The sequence below is a fragment of the Onychostruthus taczanowskii genome, unplaced genomic scaffold (genome assembly GCF_017590055.1).
Source record: "Onychostruthus taczanowskii isolate IOZ18803 unplaced genomic scaffold, ASM1759005v1 scaffold37, whole genome shotgun sequence".
Classification (NCBI taxonomy): domain Eukaryota; kingdom Metazoa; phylum Chordata; class Aves; order Passeriformes; family Passeridae; genus Onychostruthus; species Onychostruthus taczanowskii.
The window spans coordinates 2658292-2686036 of record NW_024501126.1 but is presented as its reverse complement, the minus strand read 5'-3'; the positions used below and the strand labels follow the sequence as shown (position 1 = coordinate 2686036).

At 43.6% G+C, this 27745-nt stretch overlaps 1 protein-coding gene across 1 annotated transcript in view; it reads left to right on the top strand.

Annotated features, from left to right (window-relative positions):
* Positions 1–27745, top strand: part of MAP2 (microtubule associated protein 2) — a 226405-nt gene that overhangs the window by 156842 nt on the left and 41818 nt on the right. Inside the window, exons 5-6 of the mRNA XM_041411690.1 lie at positions 18837–18950; positions 21206–21283. Coding sequence (XP_041267624.1) covers positions 18837–18950; positions 21206–21283 — 192 coding nt within the window. The remainder of the gene's footprint in view (positions 1–18836; positions 18951–21205; positions 21284–27745) is intronic.

Genomic DNA, 27745 nt, shown 5'->3' with positions numbered 1-27745 from the left:
ATACATTTGCAAAAGTGGGGATTACTGGATGAAGAGGAATTTCCTGTCCTTAGAAAGGGAGGAGAGAAGTGCTTTTCTAAGGCTCTGTGAAGCTCAGGTTCTGAGTGCTGGCCACAGAGAGATCCAAACATTTAATTGAGTTTGCAGCTAATGGGTGACAGAAGGAAGAAAACCACTGCTGGCCATCAGCAGGCATTACAGTAATGCCTTTTCATGTTGCTTTTTGAGGCAAGTGGTTAAAAGCAGAACAAGACAAAATGAGGAAGCATGTTCTAGGGCATGCAATAGTGCTGGGGACACACATTTGCAGAGGGAACAAGATTACTCTTCATCCAGGTGAAGTTTGCTTCAGTCACCACTTTGTGGCCTCATTTCCTGCTTCCCTGCAGCTTTCTCACTGTCTGCTCAGACTCTGAGATCTCTGGTGTGGAGACTTACTCTCAATATGTACAGCTTTTGTTTGGGAGTCTTAATATAGCTTATCTCATGACATCTTTGTCCTTGAGCACTGGAAAAGTCCCTAGAGCTGCTTGCCTTCATGCCTGAATTCCTGGCTCTCTGGAAACTTGTGCACTGCACACTCAGGCGCTGGCTAAGCCCACATTTAATCAGTGCAGTGTAAACCTTTTTAGGATACTTAAGATACGTTTCAATATTTCAATATTTCTTCTCTTTTTGAAGGAGAAACCAGTTAGCAACTTACTGTAGTGATAGAAAAGAACCAGAGTGTGTTTTGCCCCTTCAAACTAGTAATTACTAGCTGAACATGCTAAATGCAATGTGGGGCAGGGCTTCTAGATTTTTGATGTTCAATTCAGAATTTGATCTTGAAATTAGGATTGTTATTCACAACAAAATGTAGTCATCTTTGCTGTGTTTGTCTGTTTGGAAATTGTAACTTCAGCAGGGTACTGCATCAGGTAGGGTTTTTAAATGCCACTCTGATACACATAATTATCAATAATGTGAATCATTTAATCATTTGTAGTAGCTTACTGACTCCAAACATCTGAGGAGAAAGTGCACAGGAAGCCATGGTCGATGGAGATAATTAGCCAAGCTGTGGGTTTGAGTAGATTTACAGGGATTTTATTTTTTCTGGTACAAGTGCAACACTGTATCCTGGGAAAATCTCTGGCTTCTCAACCTTCATGTTGGAGTCTGTAAATTCCCAGCAACTGTCACAACCTTATGCACAGCAGAGCACTGGTTCAAACAGGGATTTCCCAGGCCGCTGTCCACCACCCAATCTCTGATGCATTTTGAGGTGTTTCTCCTGAGGAAGGGCTGCTGCATCTGGCTGACCCAGGAGATGGGATTTAGCCACAAAACGGCCCTCTCCTAGGGAGAGGTGCTCTGTAGCAGGGCATTTGACCCTTCAAGGCACAGCAAAGCAGCAGACACATTCACAGACCTTGTGCTGTAAAATCCGAGGGCTGTGGGTTAAGGAAAAAGTTAGGATAAGGCCACCAGGACAAAGACACCTTGTGCCCACAGTGATGCAGAGGCAAGGAATGGTAGTGGGGGAGGAAGTGACAGTTCTTCCTGAAACACATCCAATCCATCACTACAAGTGACATTTTTAGATTTGCACTGTTAAAATTTGCCTTTATGTATATATGTCTGTCTCAATGTCTAAGAGTTACTGAGTCTGACCTCAATTTTTGGAATCCTCTGAATCTGTCTATTGCATTGCCTTTGATTGATCAGTCTCAGCATCGTGCTGGTAATGGCTGCATGATGGAGACACATCAATGCCCTCCTTTCAAAGGGACCAATAGGAACGTGGCAGAGTGCACAGAGCTGTGGGCACGGCAGCCTCAGGGTCTGATCCAGCAGCCACCCAAGTCAAAGGCTGATATGTGCAAGAGAACAGGCTGGGTTTTTTGGCATAGCCCACAGGAAGCTATTGGGGTCTGATATAAGTGTGGGTGGTAAAGCACCTATTTCTTTTTGTATGCATTTTGTGGATATAAATTTGGATATGTACTTCGGCTGATGCCTTGTGAAGGCTGACCTAGAGCATAGGCTAGATGGAGTTAAAGAATAAAGTAGGAATTTATTAGGAGACCTCAATGGATGCACCTTGGGCAGCACAAGAGCCCAGCCAGGGCTGCACCCAAAATGAACCAAAATGGTCACAAAATGGATGACCGGTAAGAAGATCTCTCTCTTTTATAAGTTTTGATCCATTTGCATATTGGAGTTAATTGTCCAATTAGCTTTAGCCCCTGAACCCACATCCTTCTTGTTTTTCTCTCTTCACTTCCCATTGTTTATGCACTTGGGCCTGAAAATTGGATCATTTGTCCTTGGTCCCCAGCTAGAGAAGGAATTCTTTTGTCTCCCTACTCTGTGCACAGAGCTCACCATGCCCTAATATGAAGCTCAGAACTGCACACTAAAGCAGCACAGAATCTGAAAAATATAAAAGCTAAAACCTGAGGCATCATTTCCCCCCTTTAGAGGCTTGACAAGGCCTTTACCTTTACCTTGTTGAGTCTCTATTCTAAATATTTACTAAAAATAGGTATTTAATGACAGATTAGTATCTAAGGTAAGTATCTGTCTACCTCCGGCAGACCAGCTGAGCCTTGTGCTTCTGCCAGACACAAATCCCATGCTGTTCTGGAGGTGCTCCTGAAGACACCTTGCCTTTGGTGCAGTCTGCAGCATCCCACAGCCTGAGACCACTGAGTTTTGATGTGTTCTCCCTGCTTCATGCCTGTCCATGTCCCTTCTCACTTGCACACACAGAGCATCTTTGGTGAAGACCATGGAATTATTGAGAGTGGAGAATGAGACCTGTAGGTTTTGTCAAGCCAAACTTTTTCATGTTGTGTAAAACGTGTGATGCAAAGGGACACAACAGTGTAATCCTCAGAAACTCACTCTGAAGTGGGCTGACAAGGAAAGCTTTGCACTGAAACCAGTGGTAGAGCACAGGATGTGCCTGACTTGGGCACATGGGAGTGGCAGCCTTTTCTTTGCTCATTGGAAAGTTGTGGTCAGCTAACTGGGAGGAAGCTGTGAGGAGGACTACAGATATGCTGCAGCATTCTCTGGGAACCAGCAGTTTGATATAATCCATTTTATTTGAAGTACAAGAACATCAAGCTACAAAGGTTTGGGTTTTTGCAATTAAAATGCTTCTATTTTTTTCAGTGATGCAATAACTAACCTGTCAAATTTATATAATTAGGGATAATAGTGGTGAACATTGTGTAGCATCTTCTACAATATGTCTTTATATACAGTGACTCAACTGATTAAGTGCTTTCTTCATTATATGCCAAATTCAGATTTGTAATTGTGGAGGGGGGGGGTTGGATTACCCACACTGTTATTTGATGAATTATTTTTTTGACAGATGAAGGGAAAGCATTTCCTGAAATCCTATTACCAGAGCCTCAGGACAGCGTCTGTGTCCTGGTGGCAGACAGTGTTAAGGGCAGTAACATGTCATACGAGAGTGACAAAATGTAGCCCTTCATTAACTGGCAGGGAACCCAAACCATGTGGGATGCAAAGGGGCTGTGGTAAGCTGTAGCAAGTTCCCTGACATGGCACAGCAATCCCACTGCAGGCTGGGTGCTTTTGGCTCTGGGATCACAAGGAAGGTGGGTGAGAGGCAGGAAACAACTGAAGAGAAAACTGGGGAGGGACAAACTACGTTACATCTTGGAATGTAATTTATCCTAATTCAGCCCTTTGTTTCAGGCTTTGGAAAGCTGGGCTAAATGGGCATCTGGAACAGACTTATTCCATCTACTCTTTTGAACAAGCATATTTCTATAAGGTGCAGGGAATGTGAGTCTGAATAACTGCCCTGTCACAGCAAGTAGTGCTTGAGAAGAGTCCCTTTAGGTTAGCTATGCAAAAAAACTCCCAAAACGTGTTGAAGGCAGGAATTGTGTTTGTTTCAGCCTCCTGCTGTGTGTCAAGGAAACAGTCTGTATCCCATTCTCTTCCATAACCTTGCCTTCTAGTAGCCAGTGTCCAGGTAAAGAGGATCTTGTTCACAGCCCACATCAGCACAGCACTGTTAGAAAATCACCAAGGTGATTAAAAAATCACCATGGTGCTTCATTGTGCAGGCTAAGGGCCCTCAGCCCCTCTGGACTGACCTGGAGCAGAATGTCAGCTCCGTGTTTGGGGTCACTAAATGCAACAGCCTTTTCAGGCTGAAATGCACTGAGAGCCATAGTCTGCCCCCATGGTGTGCTAGTGGTTTGTTCCCTCCTCTAGTGACATCTCATTTAATCTCCTTTTCCTTCCTCTCTCTCTTGCCATACAAGTGGCAATATTCTGATGGCACTGGCAGTAGACACACAAACAGGCCTTCTTTGTATGGAGGCATTTTTGTTCTTTCCAACAGGACTGCTTTTGTCAGAGCTTTGCTTTTCATTTGGCTGTTTGCGCTGGTGTCCTGGTGCTGGCCAAGTCCTTGTGGAGTTGTAAGCCCCCCTGATAAGCTCCCTGAATGCCTGTTTCCCAAAGGAGCGTCCCAGCCTTGTTGTCAGATGTGCATTTTCAGCAAGCAGCACATCTTGAGCAATGCAGACAAAATGCACAGAAGGATGCAAAATCAATGACATTCAGAGCTGAATGTGACTGCTGGGTTTGTCCCATTTCTGTTATTTGTTTTACAGGGCTGGAAGAAGGTATCTTACTATGTCATTGATGGCTCCTATGGGAAAGAAGCTGTTAATTAGGCATTTTGATCTCCCTTCCCTTGCCCAGGAAATGTGACAGTAATTACTGTACACTGTCATCTCTGCCAGTTTAGATACAGGCAAACATACCAGGCATCTGAAACTTTTCTTCTCTGTGTTAAGTGTAGTACGGGTGTCATTTTCTGGGACACATTATTGGAATACTATAGACATATTCAAAGTGTGTTGCTGAAGACTGTGGGTGGGGGCAACAGAACCCCTCTTGGGAGCTTGGAGAAATTGCTGGGGGTTTTACTATTCTCTGTTAACCTTGCTATAAAGGAATAAAGGCACAGAAATTCTATCTTTTCTTATTCTCTACCCACAGCTATCTTCTCCCTAACTCTTAAAATATTCAATAACTACTATATAGTCTCTGTGGGTTTTTCTGTGGCTGGCCCTATCAGTCAATCCAGTAAGACATTGTTTCTTGTCCAGTCATAACCTCTCTAAGGAGCTGGCTTTGCCCTCCCACCTCCTCTTAAGGCTTCAGAAATCAGTCAGTGATTGACATGTCTTGGCAGGAGCTGGAGGGTCTGGCACAATTGTGGGCAGAATGCAAAAATTACTGTCTGAAAGGGAGCAGGGTGAGATAACCTGGTGTGCAGGTGCTGTTGTTTCCCGTGGCTGGAGTCAGCCATGTAGAGAGCATCAACCATCAGGCTTTTTTAACCCTAAGCTCCTCTGGGAGTATGTGGTTCAGATCTGCATGTGAAAACTGTATCTCAAACCAGGTGCAGTAACACCATCAGAGCCAACTGCTGCATTGAACTGCATCAGTGCTGCATTTGGCCAAGGGAAGGCATCCACCAGCCATTTCCTTTGGGCTCCCTCTTGGTGTTTCAGTTCACTTTGCTTTTCCTTGTTACAATAGAAGCATTGCAAAAGCAGCTGTGCTTCCTTAAGAAGTGAGAGCAGAGTGCCTGTGAGCATGTTGGCTTGGCAACCAGCACACACTTGATGCTGTCAGTGCTCCCAGAAAACATAATCTATAACCTCGGAGATGTAACAAGGAACAACAAGGCTGGGATATGGAAGAAGCATCTTTCATAACATGTTCCAGCCACACCTTAGTTTAGACTGTGTGCCATGAGCTCTGTTTGTCAAAGCTGCCTTTTGGGAACATCTGCAGCCCTTCTTGGGAAATTGCTGTGACCAGGAGAGTTATTGCTGCTGAAAATATCAAATACTGAAGGCATTCTGGGAGTTTCATTTTTACCTTGTCTCTGCTTTTTGTTTGCCGCTGCCCCCCCTCCCCACCATCCATGTTTAAGTACCTGTTCTAATGAGGGCTGTAAATGCAAATTTCCCTGTCTCTGTTGGTCAGGTCTCGACCCTCCAGCAGTGGCATTAGCTGAGTGACTGGTGGGGCAGCTGTGCCCAAAGGACATTCTAAATTGTGGCCTGTTCTGTGGCCTGTCCTTTTCAGTTTTTAAAGTGTGTGGTAGGAAACAGCTTCTTTATTTATGAATCACATAAAGTAGACAGGATTTGTAAAAGCCAGGAGCAGAGGCACAAGGGTGGAGAGAGCTACCCCAGGTGAGCCAGGAGGTCTGTGCAGAGCCATGGACAGCACACAACCCAGCTTCTGCCCTCTGGGCTGGGCTCAGCTCTGCCCCTTGAGAGGGGTGGAGATGGGGTGCTTCAAAGGCTCATTACTGTTGTGTTTAAAGAGTCTGTCAGGGTCTCCAGCACCATGATGGCATCATAAAGGACATTCAGAAACACTGGGCAATATTTGACACCAAGCAGCTTGGGCTGGTCTTGCTGGGGACTGTGCCAGCATATAATCTTTCATTCCAGTTTTGGTCTGAGGGCAGAAGGATTTGGAAGAAGGTTCATTACTAAACAATAGAGCCTTGTTTTGCAGGCACACAGCTACTCTTGTTTTGGGCAAAGCTGAAATGGCATCTTTTTCTCCACGGTCACCTTGGAAGGGAAGCAGCAGGTTCTTAGGTGACGGCAAGGATGTGCTGGTGAGCACTGCTGGCCCCATTTCCAGCTCCCTTGCCCTGTGTCATGAGGGCAGTGATTAACCCACTCATGCCCAAACTTCACAAATCCTACCCTCCTGTTTTTCCACTGTGGAAGCTCAGGTGTTGGGCTGATGCACTTTGCAGCCCAGGCTAAGGAAAGCCCAGGACAAGGCGTCCCCAGGTCCTGCCAGTGCACAGGGTGAGCATCAGCCCTTCTCACCCACTGGGCATGGGTTGAACTCTTGGTGGAAAGGAGGTAGGTACCATCACATCTCTCACAAAAATGAGAGTCACACAAAGTCTCCTCCAAGCTTGCTGATTGCTTTTTCCCCTGTTGCCATGCCAACATGGCCCTGCTCAAAGTGAGATCTCTTTCTGAGCTCCGCTGAGAGAAAGTATGTAGCCTAGGAGATTATTTAGCATTCAGGAGTGCACAGGCTCCCTGTGACGTCTGTGAGCCACAGTCAGGCTGGCTGACAAAGGAAAGGAGGATTTAGGTTTTTTTCCTCTTTTCCTCCAGCATTTGCTTTTCAAGGTTAAGGGAGATAAGGAAGAGACTGTAAGCACTTTGTGATTGGGACCTCACTCTGTAGTCCTCACTGAGGCAGCACTTCCATGGAAATTAAAAGAAAATATTACTTTGGGGTATATTTTCTGTACAAAGTACAAGTATGAGAGAGATATATATGCAAATTCCTTGACTTGATTAACCACGATTAGCTATTCTCTATTAAAATTGGAAAGCAAAGACTATGTGGGTTTTGAGTGAGAAAGTCAAAGGAAATAGTAGAAAGAAACAGGGGATAATCCCCTGTCTTTGTCTTTTATGCTGTTTTAATCTGTGAGGTTACAGTATAGAGAAGAAACCATCTCTTCTCATGCTGTATTCATATCCTGGGTAAGGACAGCAAAACTTAGTGTGTGCTAGTGTTTTGGTGTGGGTTTTTTGTTCTGTGGAGTTGCTACTGGTAGATTAACTGCTCAATTGAAATTCAGTCCTTATAATGATAATACAGATTCGCTTGCCTTTGCCAGCTGAAGAGATGGAAATCAGCACAAAACAGCTGGCATTGGCTGGCAGCTGAGCACTGATGATCCAGTGCCTGTCCCTACCAATGGCTGATCTGGAAATTCAAAGCCACTCAAAGTGAGATGTCTGTGTGATGGTGTTTACGCTGTTATTTGTTCTTCTGGAGATTCTGAGCAAAACATTTGCATTTTCTCTGCTGTTTCACAGACTGACTACAGAGCACAGTAAGTGGTGCTTGGAAAACCTCTTTTGAAGTGATGATTTAGAAATGCAGTTTGGGTCGTTTTGTGGGGTTTTGTTGGTATTGAGGCATTCCTCATGACATGTAGAAAGTGCAGGAAACTCAAGGCACCCCAGCTGTGTACTTTGTATCATGGGAGTGAGCCCTTCTCCTGTGCGTGTCCATAACTTTAGTTTTAGTTGCATGCAGTTTTATTTTATGGAAAATAACTGAGAGATATCATTAGCTCCAGGGCAGGAAAACCTCTTAGCTGTTTCTCAGAAGTCATTTCACTCAGGACTGAGTAGATTGAATAGTCCATGGAAATCAGATTCACTGGGAAGCACTGTGTATTTTGGGAAGGGAAAATAAACCCCAGGTACTTTGCTTTTCGTTTCTATTTCCTTCCTTGAGACTAATTCATAATGATACATGATCAGTTTGGTAGAGCTTCCAGCAGCCCCTATAACCTCTGGCAGCTGATAAAACTGATTTACAGTCTGGTTCTCTGCCCATGCATCTGTCCAGACAGATACTCTGCTCCTCTTGATGAATGTATCAGCTGCCACTGCTGTGGAGATGTGGCATCTTGCTGATGTACTGAAACTGTCTTCATGCGCAGCCTTGTACCACATATGAGGAGAGGAAATAGGATTCAGTGGTGACTGTTCCTTTTTTACCCCAAATTCAGAGTATGTGCTGTATCTGGGGTAATGCAGCCTGCAGAGGTTGTTGGTGAGCTGAAACTAATGCCCAGGTGTTCCTGTGTATGAGTTCCTTTCTTTTTCCTTTCCCTGTCATCCTTTCTCTCTATTTAAGAATATGTCATCCTTCTCAAAGATTGCTCTGTCAGCTCTTCCTTCTCTTTCTTCTTTCTCACTTATGTTTTCTCTTTTTTAAATTTTGTTCTCTGTATGTGTTCTCAGCTTTATCCCAGCCATCCAGTGTAGCTCCTCTGCAACCTGGAATTTCCACAACTGCTCCTTGTTTTTGGTACACTATGGAGCTCACTCTGGATGCAGCTCTCTTGGAGGCTGCAGTGCCCCCAGCCCTGGTCTCAGCTCACCCCTCTCTAGCTGGACATCTCTAGCACTATGGCTGCAGAAGCTTGCAGGTATTTAGGTGCCGGAGAAGACAGCTTTGGCAAAAGTGGAAGAGATAGTTCAGAAGGTCACTGAACCATAGAATGGTTTGGGTGGGAAGGGACCTTAAAGCTCATCTCACTCCAATCCCAAGTTGCTCCAAGCCCTGTCCAACCTGACCTTGGATGCTTCCAGGGATGGGGCAGCCACAGCTTCTCTGGGCAATCTGTGCCAGGGCACTGAAGATGCACTGAGGTCTTTGATGTGCATCTCTCACATTTTCCTTCTTCGAGAGTAGGTGCACATTTCTCTTTCCTAATCACATTGCACACACAGAGGTGTGAGCTGGCAGTCCCCAACAGTGGGCAGGCAGTGGACTAGAGCAGGATTCAGGGATGAGTCCTGGTCAGAGGCAAGGCTCCGTTCAGCTGGGGCAGGGCCAGCAAAGAGGGGGAGAGATGGGAGAAGTGCTGACCTTGGCTGAGAACTGCTCTGAAAGTTAATCTGTACATGACACAGGCCCCTGCCTGTCTATGGCACACTTGCACATGCTCCTTTGGAAGGATGCAGCACCATTCCTCTGTGGGCAGGAGAAACACTGCCTTGGTACAGGTGCAGGCTGGACTGGGAAGCAGGGCTTGGAAGAGATCAGCCATGCAGCTGCTGCTGCAGTGCAGAGCTGGGCTGGACCAACAGCATGAGCACTGAGGTGAGCAGGGCATGGCATTGCTGCATTGTATGTGTTAAATATCCCCTAACGGGTTAAACCAGCATTCTCTTGGCATTGACAGGTTGATCTTCAGTCATCCTGATCAGGCATGACTAAATCCCACACAATATGTGCACAGGTTGTTGTTAATTTTAAGCTTAAATCCAGCAAAGTTTCTATAGCATACTCTGAATCCTTTTTAAAAAACACCAGAGAAAGCACTGTAAAAAGTGTTTAAAATCATCCCAAAAGGAGCTAAAAATGAACTTTAAGGGATGCATCACCTCCTTCTGTAGGTGGCTGATGCTTCATTGACTTTTGTAGAGGTTCTTAAAAGTCAGTTTGCTTAAAATGTTAACTTGTACTGAAGCCCAAAACTAATATTGATTTAAAAGTGAGTTATTATGTGTATTTACTCACACTGAAAGGATTAAATATCTGGTTCTTTGTTTTGAAGCCAAAGTGGTTTCTTCTGTGTGAGTCCTAGGGAATTAATACTTCTGGGGAAAGATAGATATAGCTGCTTTGTATGTGCAGGTGTTTTGAGCTGATGCCAAGTCTCTGGAAAGGCAGTGGGACATCACTGCATTGACCTGGCTTCAATATTGCTCTAAATTGTGTTGCCCATGCATCAGACAAAACAGAACTAATAGCTTTTCCCACCTCTGATTTGTCTGGGAAATGCTGACAGTAAATATTTTTGTTCCAGGCAATAGACTTAAGAAGATGGACTCAGGGGATGCACAGGAAACAAGTATTGCACTAATGAGGGCTCATTTTTAAAGTGTTGCATCATTATACTGACAGTGGTATGACTCCTTTTTAACAGAATTGCATATTTCAGGGGGGACTGAGGAGGCGACTGGTCCCTTGGTGTTTTGTTCTACAGCTGCTTGAGCGTGGCAGAGGCCTCTAGGAGGGGCCTAGGGAGCCAAAGGAGGGGGCTCACTGGAGCTTTCAGAATGGCTCCTGGTTCCTAGCATGAGTCACTTCAGGTTTGACCCTGTGTGCCTTGGAGATTTGGACTGTGTGTCCAAGTCTTCTGCTGAAGAAAGTGATCAGGGAAATTCAGTCAGAGCAGAGGAACCGAAACACACACAGAACATGTGGAAGCAATCCAAGGGCAGGCAGCCTGAGCTTCCCTGCTGCTTCCTTGAGTGCTGCAGAGCAGCTGAGGGTGCCCAGGAAAGCCACCCTGTGTTTGTAGCAGAGCACAGCCAGGCCAGCATTGCTCGGCTGCAGGCAGGACTCCAGCTGTGCAGCACATTTACTCTGATATAAAGCAGATAGCACAAAATCATAGAATCACTGAGGGTGGAAAAGACCTTCAAGATCATCACGTTCAAAAGTGTTAAGGAGCTGGGTAGTGGTAGTTCAGATTTACAATCTAGAGTTTAAGGACAACAGAGGGGGGCTGTTGAATACCCCAAAACACAGAGGTGTAATGCATTTGCAGTGGGGCTCACCAGGGTATGAAGCTGCTCTGCCAGGTACTCAGCTGTAGCTCCCCTGTTCCTGCCCTTCTCACAAAGTGACTGCGATACATCTTTCCCCAGCATTAATCTGAATGTTTGTACCTTGGGAATCTAATGCATTAAACTCTGAAAGCTCTTTCTTTCCCAAAACACAGACCTTTACTGGCCTGTTCTGCTGGTTAGCTGGTGAATCCTGGTGATTAAATTAATCTGTCGCTGTCCTCATGGATGCTGCAGTAGCTTAAAGTCAACGAGTTTATTAGGGAAATGATACTTGTCTGTTGTGTTGTGCCTGCATTTAATTTAAAAGCTGATGTTCATATTATTTGCCTTCATAACTCCTGCCAATTATTGTTAATATTGCCAACATCCAGATCAAGGACCTACTTACAGCAAAATATTTACACTCACAAAAGCCGTTTGAAAGCCAGTATTTGAATTCTGTAAAGCTATGTTGGGGCTTTTTTCTTCAATCTCAAGCACTAATCTGTTGGCACTTTTTGGGATTTATATAATTTATTAATAATACTTTGATAGCTGCTGTGCATTTGTCTTTTAATCTGCATGCAAAAAAGCAGTATTTAGAGCTGTTGTGATCCCAGAGATCAAGTCCAAGGTGTATCTTTGGTTTTTCCACCCCAAATGCCACTGGGTGATGCCTGCATCTTTTTTATCTCCAACATTTGAGTAGTCTTGAGTGAAACAAGTCATCCACCAGCTTCCAGAAGAGCTGTGCATGGATTCAGGACCTGTCCTTAGGGGACTGGCTAATGCCTCTAAACAAATCGAATAGCTATTTGGTTTATAGCCTGGCTGCGCTTGGAACTGCAGTACCCGGGGGGAAAAAATCCATAGGTCCTGTTTTGCTTTTCACATCATCAAAGATAGCAAATAGCCATTTGGTATCTTTTCTTTCTGCAGGAATATGTGGGGTGTTTTGCCTCACAAGGCGGTGCAGGTTGCTTTGTGCTTTTGTTGTTGACTCAATTGCACTGTGCCAACAATTAGTGCTGGTTACCTTGGAAACTGCTCTGAATCCCACTGAGGATTTTGACAGGCACATCTTGACTGAAATTGCTTTGTTTTCACAATTCTGCAAGTATACATGTAGCTAATCCTTTTGTTGTGCTCTGCCTGTGTTCTTTCCCTAAAATGTAGCAAAATTAATGAAACATATTATTTTATCCTTTCCATCTCATTGCAGTGTTTTTTAATCCCTTCTTCTGCCTCAGTGCTCCAGGAACATTAATTACCCTTTAACTGAGCTCACTGTTTTTTCTTGGTAGGTGTTTGATGGGTGAATGGTTGAATGTGTGTGAAGTTTTGACACAATTTGCAGTCTCCTTCTTTCTGTCCCTCCTTCCTGTCATCCCTTTTCTTTGGTTTTCTCCTGGAGCAGAAGGGGCTAGAATGCTTAGGAGATAAATTAAAGCAAATAAGAGCAGGGATTCTGCACGGTACTCATCAGGCAGTTGGTTATTTGTGTGTTCTACTGAGCTGCAATCCTTTATTTGGAGAATTGGATTTGAAAGTGTTCACCTTACCTCTTCCTAGAACAGGAATCCTTCCCTCTGCTTTCTAAAAGAACAGTTTTATTCCCTCAAGAAGAATTCTTTCAGTCTGGTGCATAATGCATCAGTTCAAAACATTCAGCCCAGAAATGAGAATGACCATGTGGTTGAAGCATGGTAAACTTCATATATACCTTAAACAAGTTATACTTTACAGAGATCTGTGGCCACAGGAAACTCAAGATCTTGCTGCCACCCCAGTGGCATTGTGTAGTGGCATTGCCAGAAAGCGGAAGGCGTGATGCTGCTCTAGTCTGGGAAGGCTGTCCTGATGAAATTGTGGAGATGTGATATGCATTTCATATTACAGACAGGAGGCACTGTCCCTGTTGCTGTGAAATGGGTTCTCAGGATGGGAAGAAGCAACAGATAAGTGGGCCCTGTGATCTTGCTGAATGGAAGTCATGGAACACAGGTGACTGCAGGCAGGAAAGGAGAAGAGCTGAGGAGAAAAGCTCTGATCTGACTGGAGCAACTCTGGCCTGAGAAATCACTGACACTGTTATATGGGGTGACTAGCAAGCTGTTCTCAGGGCAGGCTGTACCAGCTCCCAGTTCACTGCCACCAGGATCCTTGCATCAGTGTCACATACCTGTGAGGCAGGGAGAGGCTGTGAGCCCTGCCCATCCTGTCAAAACCAGTCCTCAGAGTAATCATACAGCATTGCACAGAGGGATAGGGAAGAAAAGATAAAAGGCATTGCTGGATGAAGCAAAACAGCTGAACAGTTTCACCTAAGAAGTGGTGTTCATAGCAAACTCAGCTTCTCCATGAGTTGAGTCTGAGGTTGTGGTAGGTTGGAAGAGAAAGAGGAAAAAGTGCTAGAGGCTGAAGGACAACCATTAAAAGGGCACGTAAAGAACAGACATCACACATCACTGTGGAGATGTCTCATAGATCTGATGTTCGCTCTTGCCTTTATAGTTGCAGATTTTTTAAAAATATATTTTTTAAAACTCTTTTGTGGAAATGTTTATGTCAGGGCCTGAAAGCTCAGACACCTATTTTAAAAGACTCTTGCCACTGTCTGTATATCTGTCTCTGGGGCTGGTAAACATGTCTGTTATAAAAGTTAATGGAATGGAAAGCTGTCATGGGAAATAGAAGTATTGTAGGTAATGTGCCAGTGGAGACATCTGCAGTCCAATGACAAATGCAGCAGGATCAATAAGGAACGAAGGAGAGCTTTGAAATTACATCTTGGCCTTGTACAGGATCTGATCCCAGATACTGCATCGTGCTGCAGCCAGTCTTTGGCATGTAACCTCATTTACCAGCCCTGTCTGAGTCTCTGTCTGGGAAGGGGGCCTCAGTGAGGAGGAGGGAGTGCAGGAATGATGCCTGCTGTGGTGTAATTCTGTGCTAGAGTGGCTGGACTGGGGATTGGGCGGCTCCTGTGGGTGTACCTGTGAGGAGGGCAGCAGCCTTTGGAGGCAGCAGGTCTTCTAAACACAGCCACGAAGGAAGGCTGTGGCTCCCCATCACAGCTGGTTCAGCATCCTCTGTACATCTTAGCACTCTGGAAAGAGTTTGTGTCCCTGAGTCGTCTCTGGGACGCAGAGATTCCTGATCTCCTGATTTGGTATGCTGGGGTTTGTAGAATTGGGCTGACTTCCAAAACCAGGAGCACAGAGTGCTTAATTCGTTTGAGTTTTAACTTTGGTTTAAATTAATGTAGTGCCCCAGAGAGGGCTCTGTCCTCTCAGCAGGGCAGAGTCCTCTGTTCCTGCCACAGAAGAGCCATGGCAGAGCTGACCTGGCAGCCCTGTTGGAGTGTGTTCTGAAGTGGCCTTTGAGGGAGCAGCAGAGCCACCATCCTGGTATGTCAGCCCCTGGCCTCTCAGCTCAGCTTGCTCCCTGTCAGGGCTTTGGAGAGCTCATGCTGAGGGTTTTCACTGTGTTTTCTCCCTGTTATGGACATCCCATTCAAGGACTGCCTATACCTTAGGGTACTGTATTCCCTAAAATCAAGCTGTGAAGCTCCATCTGTGTTCTGTATCATGAACAGCTGACATCTTGGTGAAAGGAGCAACATTTTACTCTCTACAAAATGCAAAGAAAAAGCATGTTGCTGTTCTTTGTTCTGCTGGAGTCTAAGGTGAAGCCATTTTCCTTGTTGCTTTTAAGAAATAAATCTATTTGTTGTAACTTGTTCTGTATGTTAGTGCCATTTCTGTGGCATGAAGTAGAGTCAGAGAGAGTCTGACTGTTTAAAGAGAGGGAAAATAAATGTCTACAAGCAAAACCATGTCTAGTGAATACATAGCCCAGCATCCACAGCTATTCAAACTGCCTAATTTTCCCCTTTTTTTTCGTCTTGTTTTGTTTTTTGGGGTTTTTTTGTTTGTTCTTTATCATTAGACTGCCTTGAACTTTAACTGAACCATAAGAAAACTATGAAAAGTCTCAATAGCAACCCTGTGAGGGTTTGACTTACCCACTGGATCTTCTATTTATAGTGTCCATTAGTACAGAGAAGTCTGTCCTTTTGCAGCAGTCATGTATGGCAAAAGCACTTTTCTGATGAACTGCCCATGCCCCCTGTGTCACCCAAAATATCCATCAGCAGAGTGTTCAGAAATAAGCCTTTCTTGATTAAAGAACACTGCCAAACAAAACAAACTGAACAAAACATACAAGCCCAGAGGCCATTTGTATTTTTATTTACTTATTTTGCCTAGCCTGAAATAGAAATTTCTGTTTATCAGGAGACAACCTTTCACCCTCCCTCATAGCTTCCTGTGGAGCATTATCTTTGTCCCAAGCAAATTAAATCAGGAAGAGAGCTGAGAGGGTGAGAACTGCCTTCTGAGCTTGTAGAGCCCATTTGTACTAGAGAACCGGGCTGGATGGGAGCAAGTATAAATTTTATTAAAAAGGAGGCAGTTTTTGATGATTTATTTTAATCCTGCTGTGAGAGGAGGGTTGCAGTAGCTTGGCTGATGGAAAGCAGTTGACCAAGGGGATTTCCTTTGGATATGCTCCAGGGTACTAAAGCTGATATAGGTTTGCGTATTCTATATCAGAAATAAATTGGAGCCTTTCGTTAAAATTTTCATGTGAACATAAGCTTCAAAATAGGAAAATTCTTTTAACAGTCTTCCTCACTGAGTCTTGATTTGTTCGTCTGAGCCAATAGTATAGTCTTGATGATGTTGCTTTTGTCTGTGGTGTTGTGGTTAGTAGCTTGGTGAAGTTTTGTCAGGAGGGCCATGTGTCACATCCTTCAGGTGGCAGGAATTGTTGTGGGGTCTTCTGTAGCCATGGGACTCAGTGAAGCTCTGTGCTGTCCTCCATGCTCACCAGAGCTGTCAGGGCAATGCTCTTTCCTGCTCTGGAGGAGCAGAATCTGAACAGGAGTACACCAGCTATCCAAGGATGCTTTCTGGAAGAGCAGTTAGTCTCTCTCCAGCCCGTGGAAGGTGCTGTGGTGTGGGGAGGAGCCCGTGTGTCTGCAGGAGGAGGATGGGCCACGCCGCAGGTTTGTTCTCCCAGCTCCTGCTCTGCAGGCTGCGTGTGCCTCACAACACAGGGAGCTGTCAGGACCTGTAAGGATTCCAGATTTGTGTCCAGTCCACTGGTCTGCAGCAGCAGCACCGTGTGAGAGTCTGGGAAGCGTCTGCTTTGTGTTTCTCACGCAAGGAAGGAACCAAGAGGTGGCAAGAAGCACCCCCAGCGTCCAGCAGGTGTGGAAGCAGCCCAAAATGAGGTGCAAAGCCCCAAAATGACGTGCAGGCCCCTGAAAGGCAGCTGGGAAGATTGCTGGGCTTTAAATCAATATCCCTGTTCTTTGATCTGTAGGACTGGCCACATGCATGACTTGATTGGTGGGGTTGTGGTGCTCCATTTGATCTACTTAACCACAAAGGGGAGTTTCATCTCATACTAGGGATGTGTTGTTAAACAGAAGAGCAGAACTAGAACTGCTGTTTGTATTCTCCTCTTCCTACAGGCACCTTTATCATACGTAGCCTCATCTCAAAAAACAGTTGATTTGTTTTCTCCAATGTGGAAGGCTGCCAGAACTTCTCACCCCTGACAGTAGGAAAGCAGCATCTTCAGATTTCTAATCTGAATTTATCCTCAAGTTTATGTCCATGTATTTCAAATGTTTTTTTAAATTAATATTTTTCAAATCAGCTTGGTTTTTTCATTGCTTGGTAGTTGTTCTGGTGTATTTGTCCATCTACTTTTGCTGTTGACAGCAGCCAATGGAACTGTTGCAGTCACTGCCCTCCAGGTGACCAGCCAGGAGCGCAGTGAATTGTAAGGTATAAGCACCAACAGTTAGGAATGTTCTTTGCCAGTGGGTGAGGATTTCTAATATCTTGTTAAATAGTTTATGTAAAAGAAAGATTAACCTAGCACTTCGGTTTTAGACAAACATGGCTGTGGTAATTCACATCTGTGTTTTTTGGGAAAAACAATTGGCTTTTCTAAAGGACAGATGAAGAGGAATAGCTTCACATTAAAAGTACAAGGGAATTCTGTAAGAGTAAGTGTGAAAATAAATCATTATTAATCTAATGGACAGTCCCTTGTCAGAGTGGTTGCTGTGAAGTTACATGTAGGGCATTGATTTAAACATACTTGCCCTTCCCAGCCAGTTCTTGCCTGAAGGATGTGGTAATGAGTGAGCAGAGCTTTTATTCCTGCCCTCAGGATGGTGACTAATGGGGGCTCTGGCAGGAGCAGGGTGTATTGACATCTGCCATTCGAAACCTCTCTCTCCACACAAGGGCTGGAGAAGCAGTAAAGTTTTGCTCTGTTCCCAGGTGTGCCCAGCTGTGCAGCTGGTGGGTTGTGACTGTGCAGCTTGTGGCCTTCCCTGGGGGTCAGCTCCATCTGTGTTGGAAACAGCTGTCAGACAGCACTTGGATATAGCTGTAGAGGGAAGGGGTTTATTTCCACTGAGTTTGGCTGAGAGAGAGAAATATATTGATTAATGACAAAGGGAGAGCAGACTGACACACAGATAAGAACCACCAACCCTTTGCTTACTGAATGCTGCTGGACCAGCCCTTGACATCTTGATTTGTTACTTCAAAGGTACCTGAACTTCCAGAGGGGAGGAAACTTCTCTGGTTGCTTCCACATGCACTGTGTGCCTGATGACATTTCACTGCACTTTTAAGTGGGTCTGGAGTCAAGCTGAGACAGTTTGTCAGTTTGGAAGAATTCACTCCTTGAGTGGTCCTACTGCTACATTCTGCTCACCAGAGCAGCAGTTCTCTGCCCTTCTCAGGTGTGCTGCACCTCGTGGGCAGTGGGGGAAGAGCAGAGTGTGGGTTCTGTGGCAAGCATGTGGGTTCTCTGTGTCAGGCATGCAGTGCCTGAGTCAGCTCCATGCACAGAGCAGGTCGGGGGCCAGCAGCAAGGAGCCTGTTCCACCAAAAAATATGTCATTCTCTGCCATCCCTCTGCATGGTACTCAGACCTACTGTTGAAATAAAGCTTGTTGTGGCAGTCTTCAAAGGGGTGAGGAAGATGAAGTATTGATTTTCACCATGCAGGAATGTTATTTGGACCTTCAAGTCCCTCACCAGCGTAGATGGCTGTCTGGGAAGTGCCTTTCATGCATACTGTGTGCTGCTGAGGAGGAATTAGAGTCCAAAGGGCATGTTGGAATGCAGCTAACTTTGTATATTAAATGTCAAAAAATTACATTCCTCAGCTGCCCATTCTATCCCTCTTTGCAAAACAATACCTACAGACATTTTTCTAGACATTTAATAGATGATCGTCTGAAAATATTGCAGTTGCTGCACATTGTCCCTAATAGAAAGAACATTTAATGATGCTTTGTGCATCCTGAATAGAGCAAGCTCCTGATTTTTATAAATAATTGGCACTTTCCACTGAAACCTTTGGAATATCTGGTTCTTCTCTTTTATTTTTAATGATTTCCTTGTATTTCAGGAAAAAAGATTACCTTTTAAAAACGGATTAAGTCAGCCTCTGGTTTTTTATTGTTTAAGCTAATCTTTCTGATTTTAAAACACCATTCTGATTAGCATGCTTTTCTTTCTTTTTTTTCTGACTTTGCTACTGCCACAGAAGAAGTGTCTGCGAGGATAGTACAAGTAGTAACAGCTGAAGCTGTAGCGGTCCTGAAAGGTGAACAGGAAAAAGAAGCCCAGCACAAAGATCAGCCTGGATCACTACCTTTAGGTAAAATGAGGCAAAGAATGTTCCAGGTATCCTTGTGTTTGCAAATGTCTGTATGTATATTAAAAAATGCAGTTCCAGCTGTGTATTCACGTTGCTTATGGTTGTGTTGTTAAACCACAGCCACCAATGGATAAATGCTGGAACCACAGGATTATGACAGGATCCTTGTTCTTCATGTAGTTGTGACTGTCTCATTCCCTGTTTGACTCTAACAGCAGTTCTTCACCTTGTTTTTGACTCATGGTTGAGTAGCTCAACCATGAATGTGTTTGGTGGTAGGGCTTTGTCATCATGTTGTTTGGGACTGTTTGTGTTCAGTCATGTATAACATGAAGGATTAATGTCTGAAGAGGCAAAGATGAAGTAACAAATAAAAAGAAAGTGAGGCTTTGGTGGTTGGGTGGTAGCTGCTCAAATAGATGGAGGGGGAACACCTCCACAGGAAGCAGAAGGGAATGGGGCACACCAGGTTGAGAGCACCAGGCAGAGTGAGGGCAGACTGTAGAAGGAGGAGTCACGTGGTAAAAGCAAATTCCAGCAGTTGTACTGGGAAGGGTAAGAGTGCCACTGGTCCGTGCTGTGTCTCCATCCTCCTCTTGCCCCCTTTCTTTAATTAGTTCTGAAATATACGTGTGTGTGTGTGTGTGTATCTATAAAAGAAGGTAGGTATACAGCCATTTGTACCTAAAGTGCTTGCTCCTTGCCAGAAAACTTTTGCAGTAGTTCAAAACTTGTCCACCAAAGGCCAGAGAAAGGACATACTTCATCTTGAGGTAAGAAAGTCATGCAAGCCTGTCCTGGGATAGATTCTGCTGAGTGCATGTTCATTGTGATTAAATCAAAACAATGCCCTGCAGTGTTTTCCCCACAGGTAATCTGCTTGTTTTGGTGCAGTGCTTGGCCTTGCCTAGGAATGAATTAAAGTCAATGAGTAATTTAGAATATTTGTTGGAAATTTGGTTCCCACGGTTTTTTGCTTCATTGAACTAACTTAGAACTGCAGCGGGGAGATGTGTTGCTTGGTAATTCCTTCTTTGCAGAGACTCAGTTTCACATGGAAGACCCCAATTCTCCAAATCACTTCACTCAGGCCTGGGAGAGGCAAAATGGACATTCAGTTCCATCTAGTCAGATAAGTAATTTAAAAGACATTGTGAGAAGTATGTCTTCAGTTAACAACTGTTGGTGTTACAGTTCCTGTGGTCCAGATGCATTGTGATGAGTTTATAAATACTCTGTCCCTGGACAGCACATCTTAAGGACAAGTCACATATGGTCTTCTCCAAATCACACTGAAATCAATAGGAGGAAGCCTGGAAAATTCTGTTGGGGCTTTGAAAGTGGCCTGCCTGTGCTTGGAAAGAAGCCTTGAACAGTAAACTGAGATCTGCCTGTTGAAAGGTGCTCTTGATAAGACAGATCTGTTAAAACAGATTTGTTTGGGTTTTTTTTTTTTTAAACATTGGTTAAGCCCCAGGAGTGGATCTGTTTTTAAAGAAAAAAATTCTCAAAGTGACTGGTATGAGATCAAATGCAAAGGTCATGCTGAGTTCATTTAAGAAGCTTGTTTAGAATTTCAACATACTTGAATTGAAGTAATTGAAAAAAAAAAATATTTTCAGCATCTGGTCTCATGACTGGGAATGAATGTAAATCCCAGTCCAAGTGGATCTAAGTTTTCACTGTGCCTTGCTCAGCTGAATCACTGTTATGTCACAGCTGATATAAGTTCCCTGTGCTGATATCTTTTGCATTCAGACAAGCAATATTTGCATGTGTTCTGCGATTAACCTTGAATGCAGCAGAAGAAAAAAAGTGTGGAGAATGGAGTTTTTTCATGTACTGAAGGTGGATTAAAGAGATTGGGTGCCAGTTTCTGATAGTTGGTGTGAATTTATAATGCCTCTGTGCTCAGATGTTTTTTTGTTGTTGCCTTGGGTAACTGAATGCTTTTTAAGAGTTAATACTGATTTAAAAGAGTATCTTTTATTTGATTTTTATATTGTGCTCTGTAACCAGAATTTTGTAAGTAATTCATGCCATTAGAAAATGAATCAACAACAGAAGACTAAATCCTTTTATTGTAATGTCTTAAAGTCCATGTATTCTGTAAGGGTCTGTCTAAAAATCTGGCAGGCATGAATCCCCATCAGATAATTCCTCAGCTGGGCAGAACAGGCTGACTGCAGCTTACATCTTGTATTGGTCTTCCTGGAATTAATGACTCTATCTTATTTTCACTGTTTGATTTCTAGCAGTTGAAGAGTCAGCCAACCTGCCTCCTTCCCCACCTCCATCACCAGCTTCTGAGCAGACTGGAGTTCTTGAGGAAGGTAAGGGTCTCCTGGACATTGCAGTGCAGAGCTGGCAGTAGAGGGATGAGACATCAATCTAAAGGATGGGGGAATCAGAAAATGGAGATACTTTCTGCAGTGGAGATACTTCTCATGTGGAAAAATAAGGCATTCTCAGCAATAACTCCCCATCTGCAAACCAGTGCTGTGCATGGATGAGGTAGATGCATGCAAAGAGGTAGCTGAGGGATATGCTAAGTACATCCATGCTAAAGAAAAAGAGATAGTGTTGCTTACTTTTTTGTCTGTTGTATGCAATATGATCCACTGCTGTTCCCGTGTGGTCACCAGAACTGTGATTAAGTATAGGTCATTGTTTGTTTCTTGAGATGTGTTTTGCTGCATTTCTAATATCACCATTGACTTTTGGTTTGGAATCTTAAATGCATGAAAGCAAGGAGATTCAGAGCTGGATCATTTCTTTGGCCCTTGACCAGTAATTCATGCTCCAGTGCCTGCATGTATTGGAAGTTCTGCACACAAAGTGAAGCAGTCACATTCTAGTCTTACAAAGCAAATTTCTATTCTGTTCTGCACGAGTGTTCAGTTTCAGTAGCCCGTGATCACTACATTTTCCTCCTGCTGAAACCTCCTCCAGCAAAGAACTGAAGTGTTGCCTTGATGTTGAGCAGAGGCCTGAATGCCAGCGAAGCTGCCGCAGTGTAGGCGTGCGTGAGTGCTTTGTTCAGCAGAAGACAACTGCTGCATCAAGGCCAGCAGCATAGGGAGACAGCAGTGTGTTCAAATTGAGCTGTATCATGGGGATAGGAAGGATTTGGGTTCAGAATCTCCAGGGGACTGTCACTTGAACTCATGTCAGTCACATTTTTATGTCTCCATTTACTTCCTTCTTGGATTTTCTTTCAGCGTTTTCTCTTTCCTTTTATTACATAAGCGCATGAAAATAATTTCCTATCATCTGCTGAACAAACTTTGTTGGTATTTTAACACAGAGCCTCTATGAATTTTGCAAGTGGATGATTGCTATTTCACATGCTAGCATACTCTGACTCAGTTAATGAGGACACTGCAATTAGGCATGTTCCATCACGCAGTCATTTTTGACACAATGAAATTACGGGCTGTGTTAACAACAACATTTATCAGTCCACTCTACTGGAAGGGCCTACTGGGTGTGTTAGTAGCAGTTATAAAGAACTTGAGTAATTTGTTGTTGTTTTTTTAAATAAAAAATCTGCCTGTTTTGTGTTTAAAAAAAATGCAACAGTTCCTAGACTCATCTCACAGAGGTAATGGCAATCAAAACTGTTAACTGAAAAGAGAACTGGTAAGGCATTAGCAAAGATTTTTAGAATTGTTACTAGGGCTTTATCACTGTTTTTCATATCATGGTAAAAGGCTTGTTCTTCTGCTTCAGGCCAATATCAAGGTTCTTCCATTAGCCTCAGGTTTAAGTTTAGCTTTGTGTGCTGCTTGTATCAGCTGTATATTTGCATGAATTTTAGGATTTTATAAAATACTTACATTGTTTAATTGACAGGAGGTTGTAGATTGGTCCCACAGCAAATGGAAAGCATTTTGCTAGTTGTACTAACACAGGAAGGTGGAAAACACTCTACAACTTGAGGTTATTATCTACTGCCAGACTGCGGCTCCCAGCTGTGCAAATGACTCAGCAAGTCACTGGACATTGTAGCTTTTCTCTTTCCTAGCATGTAGAATTGAATTAATATAATAGCACTTGCCCTGCAGAGGTGGTTACAAGGGCTGAAAGGACAATGCTTGGGAGATGTTTCAATGATTTACACAATGTCATGGTTTTTAATAACTTTCAAATAATTTTCTTTAACATTAGTCAAAAGAGACTTTTCCACAACATGGAAGATTTTGATTCAGTGCTTGATTTTTAAGAGCAGATGGCTGCTTTGTAAGGGAAGTATGGATAGAAGTGATGCCCTGAGTCTTTAATCAACTGTGCTGGAAGCTTCTTGTTTATGTCTGGCTCTCAAGCAGGAACTCACAGTAGAGTTGTTTGAAGCAACAGAAAGAACTTGGAAATAATTTCACTACAAATTTATTATGTTGCTTTTTACAAAAATATCAGTTTTGTCAGTTCAGTGTAATTAAAATGGTAGTAAAAATCTTGTGCTCTGCTCTGTATTGGGATATACAGTCCTTATTTTCTGTGGGTAAGTTCGGTTTTTGCTGACCTGAGTGAGCCAGACCTGTCAATTTTATTCAGGCAAAGTTCCCATTCAGAAGAGTTTGCCTCAGTAGGGTTTGACCCAGTTTTACTGTACTTGTTTAAACCTCCTGTTCCCTATATCATCTGGCAATCCATCCTCATGCATCTTTACATTGTCCATCTTTCTGCTTAGTAAAATACAGTTTATTAATTAATTGAAAAAAAAAGTGAGCACTTGGTGTGTCTGCCTCAGACCTTTTTTTTCCCCTTCTCCTAGAAGCTCTTCCTAATGCACTTGTCAGTGTGTGTCGCATTGCTTTGAATCCAAGAGACTTCTTCAGTCAATGTAGGAAGGAAATCACTGTTGTAGACTGACAAAGGTGGATGTGGCCAGCCATGCAGCAAACACAAATTAAAAGAAAAAAAAGGTAGGAAAGACAGAGAGGTTTGTGGGTCAGGTTTATTTCATGAGAGAGGAGTCTGCTGGATGTAGGTTTCTTTCATTTGGCTGCAGGAAAACATTCAAATGAACCTGTCCCTTTTTACTGCTGCAGAAGGTAAGAGAACTGATTTGCCTTATTAAAATTACAATATTTATTTTAACTATAATATAATAATTTTGTTCAGGAAATTAAATTCTTCCTAGCACCCTCTAATCCTTTTATCAGTTGTATCTGCTCTTGCAGGACTGATGTAATATTCTAATTTCTTTTGTGCTCTTTGCCTTTTGATGATGGTCAACAACGTTTTCATATAAAAAAAATTTAAACATTAAGAAAAAGAAGGGTGCCTCTGATGGACTGCCTTCCACTTTGAAATAGGCAGGATAGCCTTTATATACCAAATAAGAATGTGTTGTAAACTGAAAAGAATCGAGTGTTTTGTGAAAATGGGTCTGTTGACAGTGAAAATGACTTCTTGAAAGGCATTCTCAAAATATACAAGGAAAGTAAGGCAGAATTAGCCTTTGTGAGAAGTGATTTTAATCTTGGACTTTAAAGTGCATTAGGGATTTTCCCATGTATTGAGACAGAAAAGATTAGAAGGGACTATAATAACAATGGATTTCTCTTGTTGCTGAAATAAAAGCATAGCCTCCTTAGAAGACATCATTATCCTATTAATGAAATTATCTGCATTAATTCTGAAAATATCTTTCTTCAAACTGATAAAAAAACCAATGTAAATCTGTAAAATAGCCACAAATGTAACAGCCCCAAACAGCAGCAGACTTTGCACTCCTGGTGATTTTGGACCATCACAATGTGTGTATTAACTAATCATTTTTACTGCTGTCAGTTCCTGCAGTTTTAAGGAGCAGAGGCAAGGCCTCTGTTTTCTCTCCTACAGTCTGTTCAGAGCCTAGAAAGAAAGGATTTTCAGCCTTGTTTGCAACAGTATGGACAAATGCTGGGATTTCACCTTCACTCTTGTTGATGCATTTTGCTTTTGAAGAGCCCCTGGATAAATAATCCCACAGCTGGAAGGAGAACCTCCCCTTCTTCACATCTTTCTTCTCTGTGGTCAGCTTCATGACGATATCAACCTTCCCCTTCTTTTCTTCATGTCCCAGTTCCAGCTGAATAAGTGGCAAGTGCTTCTGCTCATTCAGCCCTTGTCTTCAGTAATTCCTGGGCTGGTGTGAGGGCACCCTGCTGAGAAGGGGGAGGTGACGTTTTGAACGTTGGATTTAGGAGGGAGTTGATTCCTGGTCTCTCATGCCCTGAACTGTGGGCTCACCTCCTGTAATCTGCCTTTTTCAAACTCTGAACCCTCTCAAATCTGTTACAGAATGTTGTAGATGTTTCTGTGGAGAAGAAATCCACAGGTTCTGCACTGCAAATAGATTGAGATGATTCCCTGAAACCTTGTTTTTGGCTCTTGAGTACTTGGGGAAAATGGGAAGCTTGGGCACAATGCTGTGCTTAGCATTTCCTACTGCAGTGCTCTGCAGAGCTTCCTGCTTGGTAGAAGTGGGTTGCTAGGTTCTTTCCACACCTGCCTCTTTTAATATTGCATAAACCCCTGAATATGGGGGTTGGATTGCACTACAGAAGAGAAGCAGCCAAATTATCAGTGGTTTGTGCACTCTTTGTTCCCCTAAAGAAACTGTGAATGCTGTTCTCCTGAGTTCCATGTGGAGTCTTTGTGCACACAGACCCTTTGGTCCCAGCCAGCCTCAAACATGGACCCATGGAATTGGTTTCTCCTACAGCAATCCTTTCCCAGGCAGAAGAAATCCATGCCATGCCGTTACAGGACACTTGCTGCCAGTTACTTGAGAAAGTAGAGGAGCTTTTTGTAAAGATACAGATGTTGTTTTGTCATGATGTACTGTAGAAAAAAACCTTAAAACTTACTGTTGTTTGCCAGGAAGATCCTTAAAGCTCTTATAAATGGGATTGTTTTGGATCAAAAGTTTCCACGGCTTGGGTAACTGCAGTTAGGGTAGCATTCCTCAGCCCTCTTGTTTTGGTGTCCCACAAAGAGATCTGTTACACTGCCTGTGTTAAAGCCTTGCTTTCTGACAGTGTTTTGGATCTAAGAGTGACAGTTTTGGGGGCTTTGGGGGAAATCCTGTAAGTTATAATTGCCTTTAGAAAGACCAGGGACACATAGTATGGACTTGTACTTGAAGCTGGTAGGAAATCCAGTGGAACAGCTGCAGCTGCTTAAGGCACCCCATGAATCAGTGTTCATCAAACTACCAGGTGTCATACACTGAGAATGGACTGAAAAAATCTTTTCTCTAGCACTAGTTGTTTAGTTTTTCATAGCTTTATTCGTGATGAGAGGATTCGTCAGCCTACGGGAGGTCTCAAGTCTCCCCTCGGCTTGTATAGATGAGGTGGTAGGCCAGTCATTTTCATCGGGAAGTGTTATTTTTCTTTGTCTTGTAAAAACTGCCCCTCCCTGTACTTGTCAGTAGCTGGTTTAGTCCCCCTAATGTGATTTTCTGCAAGGCTACAGTGATGGGAATAAGCCTGTCATTCCAAAGCATTAGCAAACACTGAGGTGGGAGCTAGTTCACCCATGGAAACATGACACAACAGCATAAAATACAGAACTAACAGACACTGCTGTGAGCAGCACTTTGTGTCCTTTATTAGGGAAAAAAAGGTAGATAGCTATTTGGGGAAGGTCTTTTTTTTTTTGTTGTTGTTTAAATGCTATTTATTTATAGGAAAAAGAAAAGTGGGGAATTTTGAAACAGGTGCAATGAAAAATAAAGTCACCACTGGCCAAAATGTAACTCATTTCCTTTTAAATTAAAGATTTTTTTTTTTTATTTTACACTTTTAAGTACTAAATCTGATGACTGTGAGGAATACAACTATGTCAGGACACTTCAGAGGTTTTCAGTACAGTCAGTCAGGTGTGTAATACATATGAGTATAGTGTGAGATGTGGTTTGTGCACAGCATGTGTTCTTCTAAGCAATTAGTGTGTAGTTTTGAAATTCAGTTGCTCCTAGGATTGGTTTCTGATGTTGGTAAACCCAGTAGAAAGGGCCAGGTTACATGCTCCACGTGTTAAAATGCACAACTGCCTCATTCCTCCATCCTGCATTAACCAATAGCCTGGCTGGTGTCACCCACTCCAGCGTGACATAGTGGCTGGTGGTGCTAGAGCATGTGTCCATCCTGCTTTATTTTTCTGGTGTGTGTCTGTCTGTCCTGCAGCCTTTGTTTGTGTGTTTGTAAACGCAGGGGTGGAGCATAAGGTGGGGCTGCTCCAGCACTGCCCTGGCTGTGGGCCTGCTGCCAGCAGGCAGTGGCACTGGCCCCCTCCATTTCAGTGTCTGTGCCCAAGGAGGAGCCCTGCAATTCACATGAGGGGTACTATGAACACCCTTTGTTCAGCTCACCGTGGACTGGCTCTAGTACACACCCCAGTGCCACAGTGAAGAGCACAGAGGTCTTGTTGGGCCATGATGAAGGTGAACTGAGCATGGTCTCATTTGGTTCCTCTTCCCCTCTACTCACCTGCCATCCATTCCATTCTTTATGTGCCTGGCATTGCTGCCTTCTGGGGAGGGAAACCTGGTTGTGTTTTTCCCCAGATGGAAGTGAAGCCCCTCCAGGAGTCTCCATGTCTCTGTAGCTTCGGGGTCAGTGTAACCGTGGTTCCCACTTAAATCAGGGATCTTGTTCTTCAGGCCTGGCTTAGAGCAGAAGTAACAGGAGCAGCTAGCTAAAAGATCTGGGAGCTGATTTGTTCTTTGTGCCAGAGAATACTGCCAAGAACAGTACACAGAGTAGGCCACAATATTGTTACTGAAAGTAAGTCAATTG